Source organism: Rattus norvegicus, chromosome 4 (assembly GCF_036323735.1).
Source record: "Rattus norvegicus strain BN/NHsdMcwi chromosome 4, GRCr8, whole genome shotgun sequence".
In the NCBI taxonomy this organism is placed as follows: Eukaryota; Metazoa; Chordata; class Mammalia; order Rodentia; family Muridae; genus Rattus; species Rattus norvegicus.
Window position 1 is genome coordinate 70,719,326 of NC_086022.1, and position 20,021 is coordinate 70,739,346.

A 20,021-nucleotide genomic window follows, 5' to 3' on the forward strand; every position below is an offset into this window, starting at 1 on the left:
CGCGGTGCCTCTCATGGTTCCATTTAATTGTGAGGTTGGATGTGGGCACATGCTTTGTCACATGTTTCAGAATTCCTCCTGTTGTGAGAGCTCAGTTATTTTTCATGATATTTTCAATCCAGGGCATGTAGTGAAAGATGCTAGCATAGATGCCAACATCAGCTCTCAAAACGCAGCCATCTGCATAAGATAATATTCCATAAAGTACCCCATTGCAGACCGCTGGGGCAGCCGTGACTTCCTACGGGAAAAGAAAACCAGGTTATCGTTCAAGCACCAGATAAGGAATCCAATGATGAAAGGAAGGTATCACGAGTCCATTACCTTGCAGGGCAGCCTCCGTCCTGGCACGATGCCCACACAGATCATGTTTTCTCGGATGTCAAAGGCTTTATAGGCATTATGACACTCAGCCTTGGAGATTACAGAGACGTTCACAGTCTGCAGTGAGTCAGGTTCCTTGGCTAGAGGAAAAAGGAAAGTCATATTTCCCGTGAGTTTTTCTAAGTATCAGAGCTTCCTATGCTTTCCTTCTTTTTTTTCATATCTATTCTATTATCAGGAAAGGAGTTCAAATTTTGAGAAATGAGAACCAAGAAGTTTAAACATTAAGTATAGGAGAGATTTTCAGATTAACAACTTGTCATAATGCAAATGCCCATCCCCTTAGGAGGTTGGCTGGAAAGTGTCAGACATTCTTGCAACAAAATGAAACAAATTGCTTGAAATTTTTTCTGGAAATTTAAACATTTAGAGAGTGTCCTTTCCTATGCAAATTTTAGAGCTTGAGGTAACTTGTAAATATAGAGGCAGATGCTAAAACTAAATAATTATCTGATAAGTAATACAATAATAATAATAATAATAATAATAATAATAATAATAAAACAGTAATAGAACCACCTAAGGCATTAGTAAAAGTAGAGGAAAAAACCAACTAGACTAGGTGGTACAGTTTAATACTGTGTCTTCTGGTTTCTAATTCAAGCTGTTTTTTTTTTTATATCAAAGTCTCATAATAAGAAAGGTTTTCTAATCTGTCAAGCAATGAGAATAAGGAAACCAGAGTACTATCTATCTATAGGTGCTCTTCTTAGGGATTCTTGGGCAAAAGTTCTATATTTGAGATTTTACCTTTTAAATTTGAATGAGTGCTTACTTCTAAACCTTTATTTGAAAATATGACACTTTTTACAAGTAAATATTGAGCTCCTTTGCCTTACTTTCTAGTATAACAATACATTCACAGATCCACATTTCTTTTGAGAGTAATTTCAGAAATGTTTACTTCATGAATTAGAGTTAATTAAGATACATTTATGTGTGTGGGGGTAAGGGGGTGAGGGAAGTCATTTTTCTTTTTTACACCCAGTGAAAGTAACCTAGGTAATAATTCTCTGGTGCTGCTAGCAATACTCAAAATTTATTATTTGATGAAGTTTTCTGTTTTGAAGTATACAATATTATTATTTATTACAATCACTTTACTGTGCATTCACTGTACTATACATCACTTGATCAACTTCTTCCCATTCTCCATCTCTTTAGTCTTCAGATATTTTTTTCAGTCCTACATAGTAATGCTCTGTCTGATTTGCCACAATATTATGATTTTATTTTATACTTGATATCTTATTATGCCTTTCCTCTTTCCAGAATTTGAGCTCATTCATTGCTTGAAATGGTTTGAAAACTTTTGATAGTATGTCATATTTCATTTTGGAGGGAAGAAAAGTAATACTCTGAGACAAAAATAAGAGTTCTGATACATATCATGAGGTATTCTATTGAAACTATTTCTTTTATATTTATAAGCCAAGAAGATATAAAGATATGTCAGAGGAAAGACTTTAATGTCTTCTAATGAGGTGAAGGAAAAGGAAATGGTGACAGCAGAAGCTTGAAGAAAGTCCTATGGAAGCAGAAGCTCAGAAGCTCAGAGGAGTCCTCAGAGAATGCCAGCAAAGTTAGACACCATCACTTTATGCTTTGAACTCACTGACGTCACATAGATTGTAGGCCCAGGTAGACACAGAGCACATGGCATTCACAGGCACAGTGTGTTGAGGTAGCTTGACTGCTTTTGCATAGTAACTGTGCTTAATCCCTCTTCTCAGTTTGATTAACATAAGGTCATATGAAATAGAAGAGACCGAGAAGTATGGATGACGGAACATTTTCTCATAGTCAGACACCTCCACGTCATGTTCTGTGGTATCTGCTGGGTTTGTTATCCCAAGAATCACCCGGAGGTCCCTACAATGATAAGGAAATATTCATAAAAATAATTTATCAACTTTCTGCAATAATATGGACCTTAATTAGTTTTCCCCAAAGAACATCCCCTGAAGATCTTTCATGGATCATTTATTGAGAGTCATATATAAGTTGCTGGGTCTATGTGTGACTTGAGAACTCAAAGAGTAAAACAGTCTGAAGTTCTTATCACTCACGGTAAATTGCAGTGTGCAGATGTGACCACCCAAAGAGGATGGATCAGGACTCCAGTACAGGGCAAGTAATCAGACTTCAGGTAGACTAAGTAGGGGGGAGTGGTGCCAGCTATGTGATCTGGATTATAGGCAAAGGTACCTGGAAAGAAAGGAATGGGAATTTTTTTCATCAATCCCTAAGAAAAACATTGAAACAAAAACAAAATTTCAAAAGTACAACAACAAAAATCAAAAAAGGGGGGGGGATATGTTTCACTATCTTCAAGTTATTGAACCCTCCTCTTCAGCACTTTTAAATAGTAAATCAAATCTTTAAAGTGACTTATTTTGTTCTGAAGACAATGACAGTTGATAGAAACAGTTACTTTAAAATTTTAAAACTGTTTATCCTTTTAATTGTAAAGAAATATTCTTCTACTTGAATTGTGAGTTCTCTTAGGCCTGTGAGAACTCTCAGTAGGTGGGACAGTTGTTGAGCAAGTCTGACAACCTGAGTTTGATTCCTCCAGAACTCAAAGATGAAAGGAGAGTACCTACCTCACAAAGTAGCCTACAACATTCACAAATGTACCATAACCAATGGATCCCCTCTTCTTACATATATAATAATAAAGAAATGACTTTTAAAAGAAATACAAGTGCTCTCATTTTATACAACTTCGTGGAATCTGTAAGAGTAGCTAATTACTAAACGAATTTACCAAGTTTAAATTGTTATTAACATTCGCCTGTAAAATGCCCTCTATAGGATCATATATTTGAACACTTGAATGCCAGCTGGTGGTGGTGTCTGGGGAAGTAGATCTCTAGAGAGCAAGCTTTGAGGTTGTTAGCCTATTCCACTTCCTGTCTAGTCTCTGATTTGCATAGATGTGAGCAAGCAGCCTCATGTTTCCACTACCAATTTAGAGGTTGCTCTTGTTGTCATGTCTTCTCCACAATAATAGACTGTTATCTCAGCTCATAAGCCAAGTGAGCCTTTCTTCTTTATGTTGCTTCTTGTCAGTTCTTGGTTATAGCAATAAGAATAGTAACCGATACAAGGACTTTCACAAGTTATCTCTTTCTTTCAACAGTTGTACCATGAACAATGAAAGCCAGTACCACGACAAGAACAGGGCAAATGCTCTCAGAGTCTAAGGACAACAAGGGAGTAAATAATTCCACCAATTAATGTCAGGTACTAGTATATGGCAGGCTCTGTTTAGGAATTTGAGCTAGCTTATAAGTGAAACAGATAACCATGCTCTCAAACATCTGAATTTGTAAACATATTAGAAAATAAAAACCAGAAAACCCAAGTAAATAAAATAGCATGTTTTGTGGTGATTAAAACTATGGGAATAAAGTTAGGCCCATTAAAGATATAAAGTACAAGTGCAGAAGGCAGGTATTCTCATAGGAAGTAGCTAAACTTGGTAGGTGCGGTGGCAGTGCTGAGAGATAGAGAAACAGTCAAACACTAAGTCTGAAATGATGTCTCTATCATTTTTCCTATCTTTCCTGTCTTCCCAAGGACTCTTCTTTGACAAACAGTGGCAGATGTGAATATACTCACCAAGCAGGGTTGAAAGAATGCAGAAGACTAACTTCATTATGATGTTGAAAGCTAATTTGAGACGGAGTTTAGCTCAGTGTCTCTGTAAAGTGTAAAGAAGAGAGAAGGAGAAAAAACACTGATCAGTGGTGAAATTTACTTTTTGAAAAACTCTCCCCATCAGAGTACAGAGTGGTGTCAGAGGAAGGAAATAACTTGTCACAAACTTGGTCTCTCACGCTGTCTAGAGCTGGATTTTGACTTCTCTTGAAGTTACTTAATCCAAGTGAGATGTTCACAATGTCTCCACAGCCTCCTGCTCTTTGATTTGTGCAGGAAGGCTGATCCCTGCGCTACATACATGATGCAGACCCCTCCCATCTCTATGATGTTGTTTACCCCATTTGTGTGACACTAGAATTTATCTGTACTCTCGCACTGACAGTAACCCCTTTGCTTAGCACTTGGTGTTTCTTTGAAGTACTTTAGCTGTCTTTTTCATGACAAAAACCAGCCATCATTTAAAACCTCAAACCTTACCAGAGTTGGAATATGTCTTGATTTTGGTTGGGTACCCTTATATTTAAAGTTTCCATTTCTATCTTCAAGGAGCTCTCAAGCTGGAAGAAGTGATAGACAGTGAAGCAAATGGGTGCTACCAAAAGTATCCAGACACAAAGACACTGATATATTATACAGACTAGGTAATACTATTTGTAAATCACATCTGTTAAAATATCAGTAATCCAAAAATATAAAATATTAAAATGCAACAATCAACAAGCAACCTGACTTGAATGTAGGCCTAAGATCTGAGCAGGTTTAGTCTCCTTGGATTGCCAAAATAAATAGCACAGTCTATGTGCCTTGAACAACAAACATTAATCTTCTTATAGACCTGGAGGTTGTAACTTATTTCTCCAATTACTGACAAATTTGGTCAAGGTGGTTGAGGGATAGTTACCTTCTTCTGGGGGCTCACTTGGCTTTTCCAGTATGTGTATATGCACAGCAAAGGAGGGGAAATAAACTATTATTTTTCTTATAAGAATCTAATACTTAGAGAGTTCCCAAAATATGGAACAGAAATGACTGAGAAATAAATTTAAAATGTGCAACATCCATAGCCATGAGGAAATGCTAATTAAAATTACTTACTTTTATCTTACTTGAGTCAGAATGGTCAAGGTAATTAAACGAATTATAGCACCTTTTAGATAGTGAGGATGTGAGGGAAGGGTAACACCTATTTCTGGTGGGAGTGCAAACTAGTAGAGCCACCGTGGAAATCAGTGGGTGAGGTTTCTCAGGAATCTGGTAATTGATCTGCCTTAATATCTACTATAATTCTCTTGGGCATATACTTAAAGGATTTTATGTCCTACTAGAGAAGCTCACCTATGTTCATTGCTGCTCTCTATATAATAGCCAAAAATCAGTAGTGTGAACATCTGTCAAGTGATGAACGGATAATGAGATATGGTGCATTTACACAATGGAACACTGCTCCACTATTGAGAAAATGAACCATGAAATCTGAAGGCAAATGGATAACAATAGAAACAAATATCCTTCCAAGTGAGGTAACACAGACCTAAAAAGACAAATCCTGCCTGCTTTTCTTATATGCAGATGTTAGCGTTTAAGTTTTTTTGTGTCCTTTAATCTGCAGCTGTGAGTACCCAGTAAGGGACAGGAGATAGTGGTCCAAGAATGGGGAAATATAGTGTTATAATGAGAAAAATGAAAACTAGAACAAGATGTTGAAATGGAAGGGCAAGATAAATGAGGGAGTGTGGCAACGATAATTAACATTAAAGGTCTTTGAAAAAAACGATGAAAATATACTAAAACAAGCATTAAAGGAATTTAAATGAAATCATCATGTAATAGAGGAGATAATACCCTAATTAGTTGTCTTATACCACCAAGTCAATGTTTCAGTAATAGGGATAGTTTACATAGTGTGGAATCATTAACTAAAGGGATTCCTTAGTGCCCTTGAAACATCATGGGTTATTACCAAGGCTATTGGTTACTTTATGCAATATGATGACCAGGACTTATTACTGAAAACACTACTAAATTATGTCATCAAATTGAAGCAATCAAGCTGGTACACAAACAGAAGTTTCACCCCCTACTGTCTAGCATTCTATTGGAAGAGAAAATTAATCATTAATCACTGTGCTGCAAATCTTCTGGCCTATAACGCAATTCTGATTATAAGATATACTCATGTAATAGTGGAGAAAATGTCATAGGAGTAACCAACCACATTTTAAATGTAATTCAAGGCCCACTGTGTGAGATGGAACTCACACCAGACACTACTAAAGTAGTCAGGAACCTGAAACTAAACAGGTTCTGGACCTTAGGGGAAGAATCTTCTACTACTATTCTGATAAGGGAATATAGCAATAAAATTGGCTTCTGATGACTTTGCTATATACAGAAATCAGTGCATTACTTAAACTTCACCAGAGTTTATTCTTGCAGTAGTTACTAAGACAGAAATCTGCAACTGGAAATGTAAAGAGTTAGAAACGTTGGCATACTCACACCTTTATGAGTCATCCTTAATAAAATCCCTCCCTTCAAGGCTTAGGGATCTTTGTAGAAGAAGTGAGGAAAGACTATAAGAGCAAAAGGTAGTAGATGGCTCTGAGAAGGCATTATCTTTTAGTTACAACAGTATATATATATATATATATATATATATATATATACATACATATACATATACATATGCAGAAAGTGTGACAGCATGCATAAAATTAGTACAGTTTCAAAGGAGACAAGATACCAGCACACAGAAAAAGAAAACACAAATCCCCACCCTAACCAAGAAGGTATTTTCAACTGATAACCACTGGGAATGGAAAATAAATACGTTTTCTCCAATTACATGCCACAGGTATATTAACCACACAACTCAGACCAAACCTTATGTTTAGGAGTAGTTGACCAGCATAAAACCACAAAATGGACTTCATACTTTTTTTCTTGGTATTTTGTTTCATGTGGATTTGATCTTTTTATCTTATTGTGTTTTGCTTTTGTTTTTGTTCAGAGAGAGAGAGAGAGAGAGAGAGAGAGAGAGAGAGAGAGAGAGAGAGGGAGAGAGAGAGAGGGAGAGAGAGAGAGAGAGAGAGAGAGAGAGAGAGAAAGAGAAAGAGAAAGAGAGAGAGAGAAGTTAGGTGGGAACAGAGATAGAATATTATAGAAGTTGTAAGGAGAAGGAATATTATTAAAATATGTGGAAACTTTTAAGTAAAATAATTCTTTTTGGAAGAGTAGTAATTCTGAGGGTGGAGACATAGCTCAGCAGTTATGATTACTTACTAGTTTTGTAGAAGACTTCAGTTTATTTCACAAACACATGTCAGGTGGCTTGTAATCACTTTAGCTCCAGGGATCTAACTTCTTCTAGTCTTTGCACTCATATACATACTCTCATACAGATGCACAGGTATGCACATAATTAAAAATAAAAACCTTCAAAAGAGAATTCTACCTCTATTAGATTTTCTCCCTTCCTCTGTAATCTCATGTAATCCTGACAAAATATGGTAATGCTGGCTTTCAGGGAGTCTAGAAGTTTGCTCAGAAGCTAAATGTCAATATTCCATATATCCAACCAATCATATTCCTTATTTTTTACCTAGTGAATTGAAAATATTTACACAATAAAATGAAGATTAATATTTACAAAATCACTATCCATAGTTGCACAACCTTGAAAGCAGGTAAGTGGATAAACAAGGTATGCTAAATCCACATGTGGAAATATTTAATTACATTTAACTACAAACATCACAGAAATCTATGTGGTCCTCTTCACTTAAACATGAGCAGTGCTTTTGACTTGCTTAATAGAGTACTCTAGAGGTTGTGGGATGTCTCCATATGATGATGCTACTGCATAAGGATAAATTATATGCTCTATGAATTTTTCCAATGCCCACAAGAGAATCTCCATGCTTGCTTGATTACATCAAATGTTGTGAAGCTTAAAGTCAAAGAAGGTATGGTGAGGAAGTTCAGCTGTTGCCAATCTCTCAAATCAATACAGTCTATGAACCTATTGTGGTACTCAGCTAACAGTAAGCAGGAAACCAGGGCCCTGTGAAGTGTAAACACTAGACATGAATTTTACTGGGAACTTGAATAATGGATGAATTGTTTGAAGGTTTCTCAGGAGCTGAGGAGTGAGTCTAGCTTAGTTGTGCCTGAACTATGAAACCAGGGAAACTGAGGTCATAAGAATTGTGCTATTTTAAGGCACTAAGTTTGAGTTAAAGACTTGCATACAGCAATAAAACATAATACAAATATATACTTTGTTTGAGACCATATAATAGTGTCTTTGAGAGGAATTTCTATACTCCATGGGAAAATGTTTGTGACTAGAGGGATGGTAAACAGTAAGAAATGGAAAAAAATAGGGAGAAATCTGTGGAAAGATGAATCAGGGTTTAGGAGAAAAGAATTATGAGTAGAATGACAGAGAAGGACTATTATAGAGAGAAGGATCCTATAAGACTGTTGGAAAGTGGATCTAATTCTTTGTCTTAAATTGGCTCCCCAAATCGCATGGGAATCTGCATGTCCAGACTCTGAGGGTCCTTGTCCCCAGTTGGTTTTTGATTAATCAATAAAGCTGCAATGGTTAATGGCTGGGCAGTGTGAAAAAGGTGGGTCTTTTAGGATTCCCAGGCAAGAAGAACAAATCACCAAGACTCAGAAGAATGCATGTATCCCACCTTTGCCTTATCTTATGCTCAGGTCATTATCATTGAAGGACATTTATTTTCAACTGACTTGATTTTATTCAAGTCGTGTGTGTGTGTGTGTGTGTGTGTGTGTGTGTGTGTGTGTGTGTTCAAGTATGCAGATGTGGGTATTATGTGTGAGTACAGATGCCCGTGAAAGCCCATTTGATCCCTGAGAGCTGCGGTTATAGTTGTAAACCACCTGATATAAGTGCTGGGTGAACTCAGGTCCTCTGGAAGAGCAGAACATGCACTTAATATCTGAACCATCTCTCCAGTCCATACTTTCACAGTTTTTGTGTGCTATTGGTGAATTTAAATTAGTGTTTCTTGCATAAGCCTGTAGCAAACTCATTAATTATAATATGAGGAACTCATTGGTAGCTAGTTCACCAGGGAAACTTTGAGAAAGAAGCTTTGAAATAAAGGGCTTCTGTGGAGAATAATACGATTAATTGTAATGTATGCTTCTCAAATCCTGAAGATGTTAAGAGTTATGGCAGGGAGCACTGCCAAGAGCCATCTAGGAGTAACTAAAAACTAGCAGGTGATCTTCCTAAGATGGTTCTACCATGGACTAATATTTATGACAGATTTGCTTCTCTAGGCAAGGCCAAGAAGATTAAATCCTAGGAAAGATTTCTGCTGTATGATTTTCCTGTTATTATTATTATTATTAAATATGTAACAATCAATAGGTATTGGCCTACTTTCTGAGCAGATTTCTACAGACCTACAAAGATGTACTACCTTGTAGTGATACTATATAAATAGATAATGACTCTATAGAATTCCTCATTTGATTCAAATAATTTTAGGAGAATGATTTTAGAGATGGTCTTAGTTGCTAGAAAGATGTAATAAAGTTAGAACCAGGAATATAAAGTGCCCACTCCTCATAATAGTAGGTAAAGGCTGAATAATAAGAAATACAATGAGCTTTCATAATTACACTAAAAATAGAAATAGACTTGGGATAATTTTGTGTTCAAAGAAAAACATTTAGGTCCAAGGATAAACTAACAGTTGTGCACTTTGATTAAGCAAGGCAATGTAAAAATTGTTGCTCTGAACTTATGAGTATATTATAATGAAACAATGCTTTGATGTTAACATCATCATTCATCTGTAACTTCCATTCTATGTAATATTTTATTTCTGAGGTAATTTTCTAAAAAACTTTTTGTCTGTGAAGGTATAAAAAGACCAGAGAAAAGAAAGTTGCTGTTTGAATGGTTTGGCTTGGGAAGCTTTGCCTACATACATGCATGCATGCATGTATCCAGATGTATGTCTGTTTGTCTATATGTTTGTGTGTAGGTATTTGTGTATATATGTAAGCATGTATGAATACTTGATTGTGACAGACAGTCAGGCCTGGCCAGAGTGTGGATATTTGAATATTTGAATGTATATGTGTCTGTTGTCTGCATAAAGCATCTTACTCATTTTCCTTTTCTTCTCCTCTGGTTCACAAAGAGTTAACCAGCTTAGCCAGAAAGGCTTCTGGCATTCACCAGAGCAAGGGACACTAGCAGTAAATCCTTTTATTTAATTCCCTGCTGCTAAGCAGCAAGTGTTAATCTCCAGATATTAGCACTGATTAAAGCACAAGTAATAGAATTAGCTTTAAGCACTTAAGAAAACAGAGAAGAGTAAGAAAGAGTTAAGTTTTCCTAGTGCTTATTTAAGTATAAAATGTTGAATACAGCACAGAGAGTTATGTTAATAAAGCAGAGTTAGAGTAAAGAAGACAGAGGTTTTGTTTTTTTTTAGTTTAAATTTTTTACAGTCCAGTTGTTGCCCCTCTCCCAATCTGCTCTCCCACAGTTCCTCATCCCATTGTCCCTCTCCCCTATTTCAAGACGATGCCCCCTTCCCTCCTCCCACCAGGCCTTCCCACTCTTTGGGGCTTCAAGTCTCTCCAGGGTTAGGTGCATCTTCTCCCACTGAGGCCAAACCAGTCAGTCTTCTGCTGTGTATTTGTCTGGGTCCTTGGACCAGCAAGTGTATGCTGTCTGTTTGGTGGCTCAGTGTCTGAGATATCTCAGGGGTTTGGGTTAGTTGAGACTGCTGAAACCAGTTTTTTTAAACCATAAAATAAGCAAGAAAGATTTTGGAACCTTTTAGAAGTTATCAGCAAGCATTCAATATAGTTAGAGAGCTAGATGGCCAAACTGCATCTGGAGAACATCAGTCTAAAAGGCAACATCCAGTGCTGAGTCCCACTTCAAGCCCACTCCAGGCCAGGCAGGCTCCTGGAAGAGCACCAGTCAGGGAAGCAAAGAGAGGACTTGGGTAAAATGGAATGAGATGGGAAGAGATGGGCAGAGAACAGCTTGTAGTTTAAATGTTGCCAGCGACTGACTGTGGGGAACATAAAATTATTTTATTATTTCTCCTTCCCTAAAGCCTGTTTTCCCCCCATGTATTGTTATGCGGTTATTTTTATGTTATTCACATATTTCTTAGGATGCATAGCAGTTATATACTCCTTTGTTTTTTAATCAATTATGTTTAGTTTATCTTCTCCAAGTTCCTTAGTGCCTCTCCCATCATGCAAAATAGTTAGAATTATGTTCCAGTGAAGGCTATCGGTCATTTCCATTAGAGTAATCATTACAAGATTACAGAATTGACTGAATTGTGACAAAGGACACTTTATACTCACACAGTTTCTCATTGCACAATCTTGTGTGTGTGTGTGTGTGTGTGTGTGTGTGTGTGTGCAAATAAACAAGTTTGTTACTAAATTTCTCATTGTTCTCAAGGTTTACATTCTGATAAGGGTAGGAGTCATACATTTCCGGTGATTTTTTATTGGGTGTTTCCCTTGGATTGTTTTCATTAAGACAGACGGTGAGTTGTCGATCCTCTGTAGAGACTGCATTGTTTTACACTGAGTGGAGTGACTTCTCAGTGTGAATGCATCACTCTTAGGATCCATCTTGCATAAGGATGAATTTCAGTGAAGAAGCCTTCACTTCCGTTGGTTATACCTGCTTTCCCCCAGGACAGTATTCCATGCACCCTCCCACTGCAGATGGCTGGAGCAGCTGAGACTTCCTGACAAAAAGAGGTAAGATGTCAATGTCACTTTGTTGTCATAGATCAAGAAGAAATCCTAAGATATGGCATGTAGTAGTAGCCAAGTCATCTGGGGGGAATGAATCCATTGTGTGGCAGAAGTGACAACTTTTACTTCTGTCCGCTGTATTCTCTCCCTTTTCAGTTCAAGTTTTATATAACCTGAGTACAAGTAGGAGTAGGACAGATGGTCCCCCTAGAGTTCTCCTACTCTAAGATCTGGGAAGGGAATGAGGTACATTGCAGAATCCTAAGTCAGGGAGGGGGACTTGAGCTCTCTTCCCTTTGCTCTGTGGAGAATGCTTTTGATACGTGATGTTTGATATTCTAACACTACCTCTCTCCTTAGTGGACCCTGGACTATCTTCTTGGATGGAGAAAAACAAGGTACCTTAGTTGAAGATTTAACATTAAATGAATGTCCTATGCACATGATGTTTATTCTCGTTTCTTGTCTCTGTTGATGGAGAGTATTCCAGCAGTCACTTGGGGAACGAGAATACTGATTTGTCCATGTCAAAGTGTCAGGATCACTATCTGTGGGAGAGAAAAGCCAGATGAGATTCAGAGCTGTTCTTCTGTCCAGTAATCATGCACCAGCCCCTAGTTTGTGAATAAATCAGTCCCTGAGTAGATTCAATGCAAGTAGATATAGACGCTCGAATCACTCTTGCAGAATCTCCATGTTGGAGAAGTAGATTCCAAAGTTCTTCATCTATCCATCATTAGATACATAGTTCTATCTGCTGTGCATAATTCATAATGGTTTGAAAACGTTGTATGGAGATTATAAATGTCCACAAAGAAAAAGAAGCAATATACCTGTTATCCAAAATTTCTACTACAAACCTTATTGGGTATCCATCTCATCTTCTTTACATTTTATCACATAAAAATGTACATAAAATTACTCTTTTGATCTATCTGTCTGTCTATCTGTCTGTCTGTCTATCTATCTATCTATCTATCTATCTATCTGTTTATTGTGAGTATTTGTGTATGTGTACATGTATGTGCATGTCTGCATGTACTTTGTGAATTGGTGAAGATCAAATGACAACTTGTGGGATTCAATTCTTTGCTTCGATTGTGTGGGTTCTGGATATTGAACTCAGACTGTGCCTTTACTAGAAAAGACACGTTGCTAGCCCCAAACCTCAAATCATGCCTCAGGTAACAATGGAATGCTCTGAGAAATGGATCACTAGGCAAAATATACTTGCACAAATCTAAATTGTAAAGACTACTACTTGTCTAAGCTACATTTTATAGTTTGTCATGCCTAGGCTATAACCCTGCCTAGCATGTGACATCAGTGAATGTTGTCACACGGTGGTAACAAATCATGCATTTAAACATACGTGAATGTAGAAAACTTTGGTATAATACTTTTGGTGTTTTTTAAGCTGTAAAACAGATTTTGCAGGATTGCTGTTGCATACCTCTCCTCATTGTCTGAAACACCGTTATGCAGATCTTGGTTATTAACGGTTATTTATTTGAATGTGTATCTCCGTAGAGATGCACGTGCACATGTTCCCTGGAGAGCTTACATTGCTCGTCTCCATCAGAGAAATTGCCACTGTACTCTAAATGTCTGGGTAAAGGAACTTCAACCAATATACTAAGTATTTTAATCTCTAATAGAGATGTTAAGAAAAAAACCCAACAACTTATCAAGTGAAGCATTGTGATACCCAAGGAGCTGATAGCAAATCTAGTAAGACAGAGCCATGTAAATTAGACCAAAACATAACATGTAAGAGAGAGAGAGAGAGAGAGATAGATAGATAGATAGATAGATAGATAGAGAAAGAGAGAGAGATTGATTATGTTCAGTTTTAAGTATTTTATTTTCAAGAAAAAATCACTTGAAAAACTATGTGGAAATAGAAGGGGTCTTTTAGAGGTAGTCTGCCATTCATTTTTACTGTTTTGATATACAAAGCTGACACAATAAAATCTTCATATAGTGTAGTTGGCTTTATTTCAAATGACACCTAATAAATTAGTTTTGTAAGGTGTGATGAAATTTCAAATAAAGCTTAAAAAGTCAATGAGAAAAACCACGTGAAATGTATTTTGTTATTTATAAGGAATATGCTCTTCGATTCCTAGTCAGTTTCTAAAGTTAAAAGTTACAAACTACTGAGAAAATTCAAGTCCCTATAGTTTATTTTATGTGAAAAAACATATTTATTTGGAAAGTCCTCATTTTCTTTTCATGATACCAGAGGCTGGATTTAAACCTGACCAAGCAACTATGAGAAAATCTAAAATAAGCAGGAAGTAACAGCCATCAAGGACTAATAACGTGTATTAGAAAGCCATGTTGGAAGAGTAGCTCCTGCTCACAGCACATCTCTCTATTCTTCCCAAGTGGGGCCCATAGGGGAGAGAGGTGTGTGCTCATACTAGGGTCTGTGATTATTTTCCCATGACAGGTGTCACATTAGAGATATAAGTACAAGCATGCTGTAAGAGCCAGCTCCTCTATGAAACCTCCACGTGTGTACCCACAAGTGCAACACAAAGTATGAAAATTATACTCTGTAGGGAATCAGCACTGGCAAGAGGGTAGATTTTGCTCTTTCAACATTTCTTCGTCATACAGGGTTCAATGGAAAGAATGTGCTGTAGACACAGTCTGGGTTCCTATGGTAGAGAGTTGAAAGCACCCTATCCCCTCACTCATAACAAAAGGTTTGTTTTGCTTTTCCTAACTTCTCCTCTAAGATGTGCGTGGTAGGCTTTCAGCAGTTCCTGGACAGAAGCCCATCCTCCACCTAGAATATCATCTTAGTCAATAAGGACTCCCAGTTTTTAAAATCTATTTGGATTTAGTTCATTAGTCCCAGTTCTCCAGTATTATAGAAATAGCACGATCTCTAAATTACTGCCTGCCCTATTTGTTGCTGTCAGAGTAGTTTTCCTGCACCAGTCTCATGAGTTTATCCTGTCACCTCCTGGGAGACCAAGTCTTGCTGGGAATCACTGCAGATTAAGACCTTTAAATATTACCTCTTCCCATCATGTATAATCAACCACATCTTTCTCAGACACAACTTCCCCAGGATGAAGAAATCAAAGGCAAGCACTTACAGTTATTGTAGTGATTCCAGGTCCATGTGGGTATAAAGCAGGTTTCATTAAATACCATTGGTTCCATAGCTATGGCTATAGTCCCCACATACATGTCGATAGTAGCAGGATATGAGAGTTTTATTAGCATCAAGTCATTTTTCCGGATATTTGCATCAAAATTGGGGTGGACTACAGTCAATGAGTAACCATGTATCTGTTCTTTCTCATTTTTGATGTTGGGTCGGTAAACTCCCAGTCGGATTTTAGTTCTTGGAGAAAAAGAAAGACAGAGAGATGGAAGAGAATACAGTCACTGAATGTTAAACTACTAAAAAAAATGTAAAAAGTAACCTTATTCAATCAACCTAGCTTTACTTTTCATCTGCATAATTGAAGCTTACTAACACTGTGTATAAAAGAATAGTTTACAGGATGATTATGTTTTTGCCATTCATATGGGATGACCAACATGGGATCTGATATCCAGAGCCAACTCAGTAGATACTATCCTTTTTTTTTTTCTTTTGAGCTGGGGACCAAACCCAGGGCCTTGCACTTGCTAGGCAAGTGCTCTACCACTGAGCTAAATCCCCAACCCCAGTAGATACTATCCTAATTAAGATTTGAACAATATGAACTAGCAGCCAGTAGATAATTTATAACATTTGTTGGGTTCAGAGATTTTTATATACTGTATATTTGTGCAGGCAGATTTTGAACGGTACCTAACTGCTGCTAACATTCTTAGCCTATCCAATGCTCTTCTTGGGACTATATAATTATTTTTGTCATGCATTTTCTACCCTTCCTAGATTCTTAAAACTTCCTAAATAGTGTTGTAGAGATAGCAAGTCATCATTTCCTGTTATAGTCTCTAGGCAAATTCTGAGCCAAATAGATGCCCCTTTGACAAACTAACCAGTCATGCAACATAACAAAACAAACAAGCAAACAAACAAACAAACAAACAAAAACACCATTCCATTTTCAAAGCAGTTCATAGTAATTATGGATGGTACTTTGATTTATAAGCTGCAGCATCATATTAGCTGCATTTGTTTCCTATATAAGTCATTCTAATGTAGAGAGCAGGCTTCAGACTCCATTGAGCTAAATTTGTCTTAAACAACCAGAATGCTGAGTCACAAACAGAGTCAAAGTTCTAAAGAAAACTTCCTTGTCCATTCTTCTTTTTTGAAAAATTCAAATATTGTTTTTATTTAATGTGTATGCATACTTTGCCCGCATATACGAATGTGTACCATGTATGTGGAAGCATTTCTGAAGGTCAGAAGAGGTCATAAAATTCTCCTGGATCTTTGAGTTGTGAGAAGCTATGTGGGTGCTGGGAATCCAAGCCCTCTTGCAAGAGCAGCAAGCAATTTTAACTGGCGAGCTGTGTCTCCATCATCTCAATAGATTTCGGACACCCACAAAAATAGATTTTCAGAAAGTAAAAGACACACGTTCTTCCTTATATGTGTATCCTAGCTTGTACTGCAAATATGTATATATTAAGCTATTACACCTGGTTATAAAATAACACAGAAAGAAGGACAGTGTGTGGTTTAGTAGTGTGTAATGAAGAAGTATAACAGGCAGAGAAGGAACCCATGGGTTATGAAAGAAGATATAAAGCTACGTTTTTCTCCTTCTAATTCTGTCGTGACTTTTTTCTTCTTGTGGTAAATACGTGCATAAGAATGTAATTGATAATGAAACTGCAAATCCATACGTGGAGCTCCATGGCTTCAGAATGGCCACTCTAAATGTATAGAAACTCAATGATACATATGGAGTTTGGGACTGGGCAGTGTTTGCTTGAGGGAGTCTGTTACTCTAGTTGTGTGGTGTTGATATTTGTGAGTGCATTTCAATAAAATGATTGACAAATGGATTTTTAAGAGGTGCCTTATATTACACAGAGCTTCCTTGCCTTCTCTTGTTTACTACCTACATGATGTGATCTCCATCTAAGCCTTCAGTTTCATTCTGTGACTACTACCTCTATAGTCTGTGAGCACTGATTCTTAAACATGCCATACCCTCAGACCTTTGTTACATCAGAGATTACTCAGTGTTGTTCCCTTGCTCTGGAAGATCCCTAGGCTTTATTTATTTAGCAGCCGTGTGTGTGTGTGTGTGTGTGTGCGCTTTCTTTTTGTTTGTTTGCCTCGTGTCTTCAAAGAGGTCTAACATAACCACATTATACGTTCCACATGACACATATCATTTCTTGCTCTACTGTTTTAATTTTACTCTGGATCCCTTCCCTACTTTGGATTATTTATATTAGAATGTCCACTCCACAGGGAAAAGTTCTTTCTACCTTATTCCCTCAATGGTTCTATGAAAAAGCATTTATGGTATAGTAAATGATTGATGGGTATTTATTGATGAATATTTGAAGTCGAGCTTCAAAGACTTCTCCTTGATTTCTGTAAGGAAGTGCATAGAAGTGGAAGAAGAGTCTATCTTCTTGGAGCTTCTAATTCCATGGAAAGAGTGGAAAGTTGCTTCTCAGACCAGCTTCAATAGCACAGATCCCCCCAAGCTCCTAGGAGTAAGGAAACACTTACGGTAAGGAACAATGAGCAGCAGTGAGCACCCACAGAGGGTCAATGAGAGTTCCAACACAAGGCTCTGGGCTGGACTTCAGATAGGCCATGTAAGGGACATTAAAATTTTCTGGTAAATATTCATCTGAATCTTGGTCTCCTTTTAGAACAACTTCTGGGTAACTAGCTACTAAAGGAAGAACAGAAGTGAACATTTTAGTAAGCTAGTTTAGTTAGGGTAGCTTTCTCTAATCAAAGTTATTAAAAGATAGCAAGGTCTTTATTTTTGACATTTCAAAGTTTCACATAAAATAATGTGTCATACAATCTGCACATATGAAGGAAACTAATGGTTATTTTTGTTGAGATGTAACTATATCAACGTTGTCTAATATTATCACATGGTATTATCTGATGCTGTTCAGAAATTCTGACAACACTGTGTATTAGGAAAATGAATAAAATCAGTAAGTACTTTAAATATTAGATCTTAACAACCTTTGCCAATAACAGGTGCATAAATAAAATACTTTTTTGACTTTTGCAAACTTAACTTACAATTAGTCTACTTCCCTTCCTGATCCCAAATGTCTTAGCATCTTCTCAGGGAAAAGGAATTGTGGCTGTGCAGGAGAAATCATGTCTCAGGTGCCTCCTGTGGATTTCCTAGGGATGTCTCTACAGAGGTTTGGCCCAAAGGATATTCAAAATGCTCCCAGATATCAGAGAGACCTGGATAACATGTTGCTAGAAAAATATGAGAGTCTTTGATTTCCTTCAGCAACTAATTTTGTTTTTAAAATGATTTACCCCCCATCCTATCTCATAAACTATGGGTTGTTATATCACCTTGAGGTCAACCACTGTTACACTTTTCTGGATCTCACCCTAGACAGAAACTAGACTCCAAACTCACCTGCTAGACTCAAGAGAGCAAAGATGATAAAAGTCTTCATATCAATTTATGATCTCACTAGAGCAGACTAGGTGTTCACACTGGCAACTGCCACAATCTTGAGACCTGGATCCTTGATCACAACAGCTGTAGGAGAAACACTGTGACAGGAGGAAAAGGCAAGGATCTTACAGAAATCTTCAGATTGTTTCCTCAGGATCCAATCTATCAAGATGTACGGGAGTCAGCAGGGTTTGGCTCTAACGTAGATGGAGAGGAAGAAGACCAAAACTGGTTCTTGGTGCTTCCTGTGTGATACTAAAACCTTTCCCAGTCATCAGATGTACCTGCTGACTGCTTCCCTCCCCTCTTTGTGACATGACTTTTCTCCCCTGACTCCTGCTTGTGACTTTGGACCTGCCTCCCTGGGCACCTCTGCTTTTGCAGTCTCTGCCATCCTCAGAGGCTCTCAGAACATTGATGTATAAAATGCACCTATCAACCCCCTTTTCTTTCTCCTCCCACTTTGGAGCCAAAGAGCCTATTATTTTTACAAAGATTTGTGGCAAAATCAGGACACAATGAATTCTTCAAATTCCCTGTGACAAGACTGAGCTTTTCCTGAGTCCTGGACAACCAGCAAACATCCTTGGCTATGAAACCTTCTCATAGGTAGATTCTGTGACTGGAAAAGTAATCAACACAGAGTACAATCTCCCCTGAGATTTAGGTCAAGCCTTCTGTACATTTTCTTTTCTGACTCCAGTAAGACCGTTCACTCCTTTGTTTTCCCACAAATCCAAAAGCTTATACTGGGCCAGATATAAACCTGACAATCTCTCTTTTTTTTCTTATAAACAATGGGGTAAGATAGAAGTTTATTTCCTCAATATTAGCTATTCTTACACATTTTCTATTCAGCAAACTGGGATTTCCCCATAGATTAAAAAAACAACCCTGACTCTTTAATTTCTCCATCTAAAACTAACATAATCTTCCTCATCCCATAAAGGTTTGGGGCAAAACTGATCTACAGATACTATTTGGATGGAATAGTAAATAAAACCAGTTTCTTTTTTACTTTTATGTTTTTGTGACTTTTGTACACTGCTTTTTTTCCAAATGAACCATATTTTTTATAAGAAAATCTGACATAATTTCTTGATTGCTATCTGCACCTTGAGATAGGTAACAAATAGTTAATAGGTTTACCTATACTTTTATTGAGAATTTTATTAGTGCATATAATTATGATATATTTTTCCTCCAATTTTCCTCCCCTACTCTCTCCATATCTCTCTCAACAAAACGACGTGATTTAGTGACAACTGAGGAAATTATGCTGAGGTGGTGACTTTACAATTGGCATTCTATTGGATTCACACTTAAGAAACTTCTTTAGCGTCATCTGAGGGGCAATAATAATACTACATTTTAACTCAGAGTATAGTATTAATACTTAAATATTCCCAGGTGTGGGGTTGCTACCCACCTCAATGGTTTATGTTTCCCAGTGAAAGACACACATACACAGCCTTTATATCTTAATATGCCTTAAGCACATTAATAGCTGAGTGACTGCTTAACTTCCATGCTGCTGGAATCTACCTTCTGCTGATTATTCTGAGTTAC

The 20,021-nt window shown here is 37.2% G+C and overlaps 2 protein-coding genes across 10 annotated transcripts in view; both read right to left on the minus strand.

Moving 5' to 3' along the window:
• On the minus strand, positions 1-11,833 carry Prss58 (serine protease 58). Of its 4 annotated transcripts, none has more exons than NM_001009174.2 (6): positions 4,230-4,322; positions 4,012-4,093; positions 2,454-2,592; positions 2,000-2,256; positions 325-464; positions 1-241 (listed from the first exon to the last, which is right to left on the minus strand). In NM_001009174.2, exons 2-6 carry the CDS (start codon positions 4,046-4,048, stop codon positions 92-94), a joined length of 723 nt encoding a protein of 240 aa, NP_001009174.1. In that variant the 5' UTR covers positions 4,049-4,093; positions 4,230-4,322; the 3' UTR covers positions 1-91. The 4 variants fall into 4 exon arrangements, with proteins under 4 accessions (NP_001009174.1, XP_063142477.1, XP_038963897.1 ...); XM_063286407.1 differs by lacking the exon at positions 4,230-4,322 and adding an exon at positions 11,765-11,833 and having other exon boundaries at positions 6-241; XM_039107969.2 differs by lacking the exon at positions 4,230-4,322 and adding an exon at positions 4,531-4,601 and having other exon boundaries at positions 6-241.
• The window catches only part of Prss59 (protease, serine 59), a 20,909-nt gene continuing 12,452 nt past the window's right edge, over positions 11,565-20,021 (minus strand). For 3 of the 6 annotated variants that reach the window (XM_063286408.1, XM_063286410.1, XM_063286409.1), the window contains 4 exons: positions 17,516-17,684; positions 14,955-15,205; positions 12,244-12,389; positions 11,569-11,831 (listed from right to left, as the gene is read on the minus strand). In XM_063286408.1, the coding sequence (XP_063142478.1) occupies positions 11,682-11,831; positions 12,244-12,389; positions 14,955-15,205; positions 17,516-17,684 (716 nt within the window). In that variant the 3' untranslated portion in view covers positions 11,569-11,681. Of the gene's footprint in view, positions 11,832-12,243; positions 12,390-14,954; positions 15,206-17,265; positions 17,489-17,515; positions 17,685-18,410; positions 18,730-20,021 lie in introns of those variants that run through there. The other 3 variants (NM_001009173.2, XM_006236368.5, XM_063286411.1) reach the window with 3 other exon arrangements.

Excerpts from the sequence above, each read along its gene's own strand:
- Prss58 (NM_001009174.2), bottom strand. The coding sequence starts at position 4,048 with ATGAAGTTAGTCTTCTGCATTCTTTCAACCCTGCTTG. Across the intron at positions 2,257-2,453 it reads TCTGCACACTGCAATTTACC|GGACCTCCGGGTGATTCTTG; the intron begins GTGAGTGATAAG and ends TTATCATTGTAG. Across the intron at positions 242-324 it reads GACGGAGGCTGCCCTGCAAG|GAAGTCACGGCTGCCCCAGC; the intron begins GTAATGGACTCG and ends CTTTTCCCGTAG.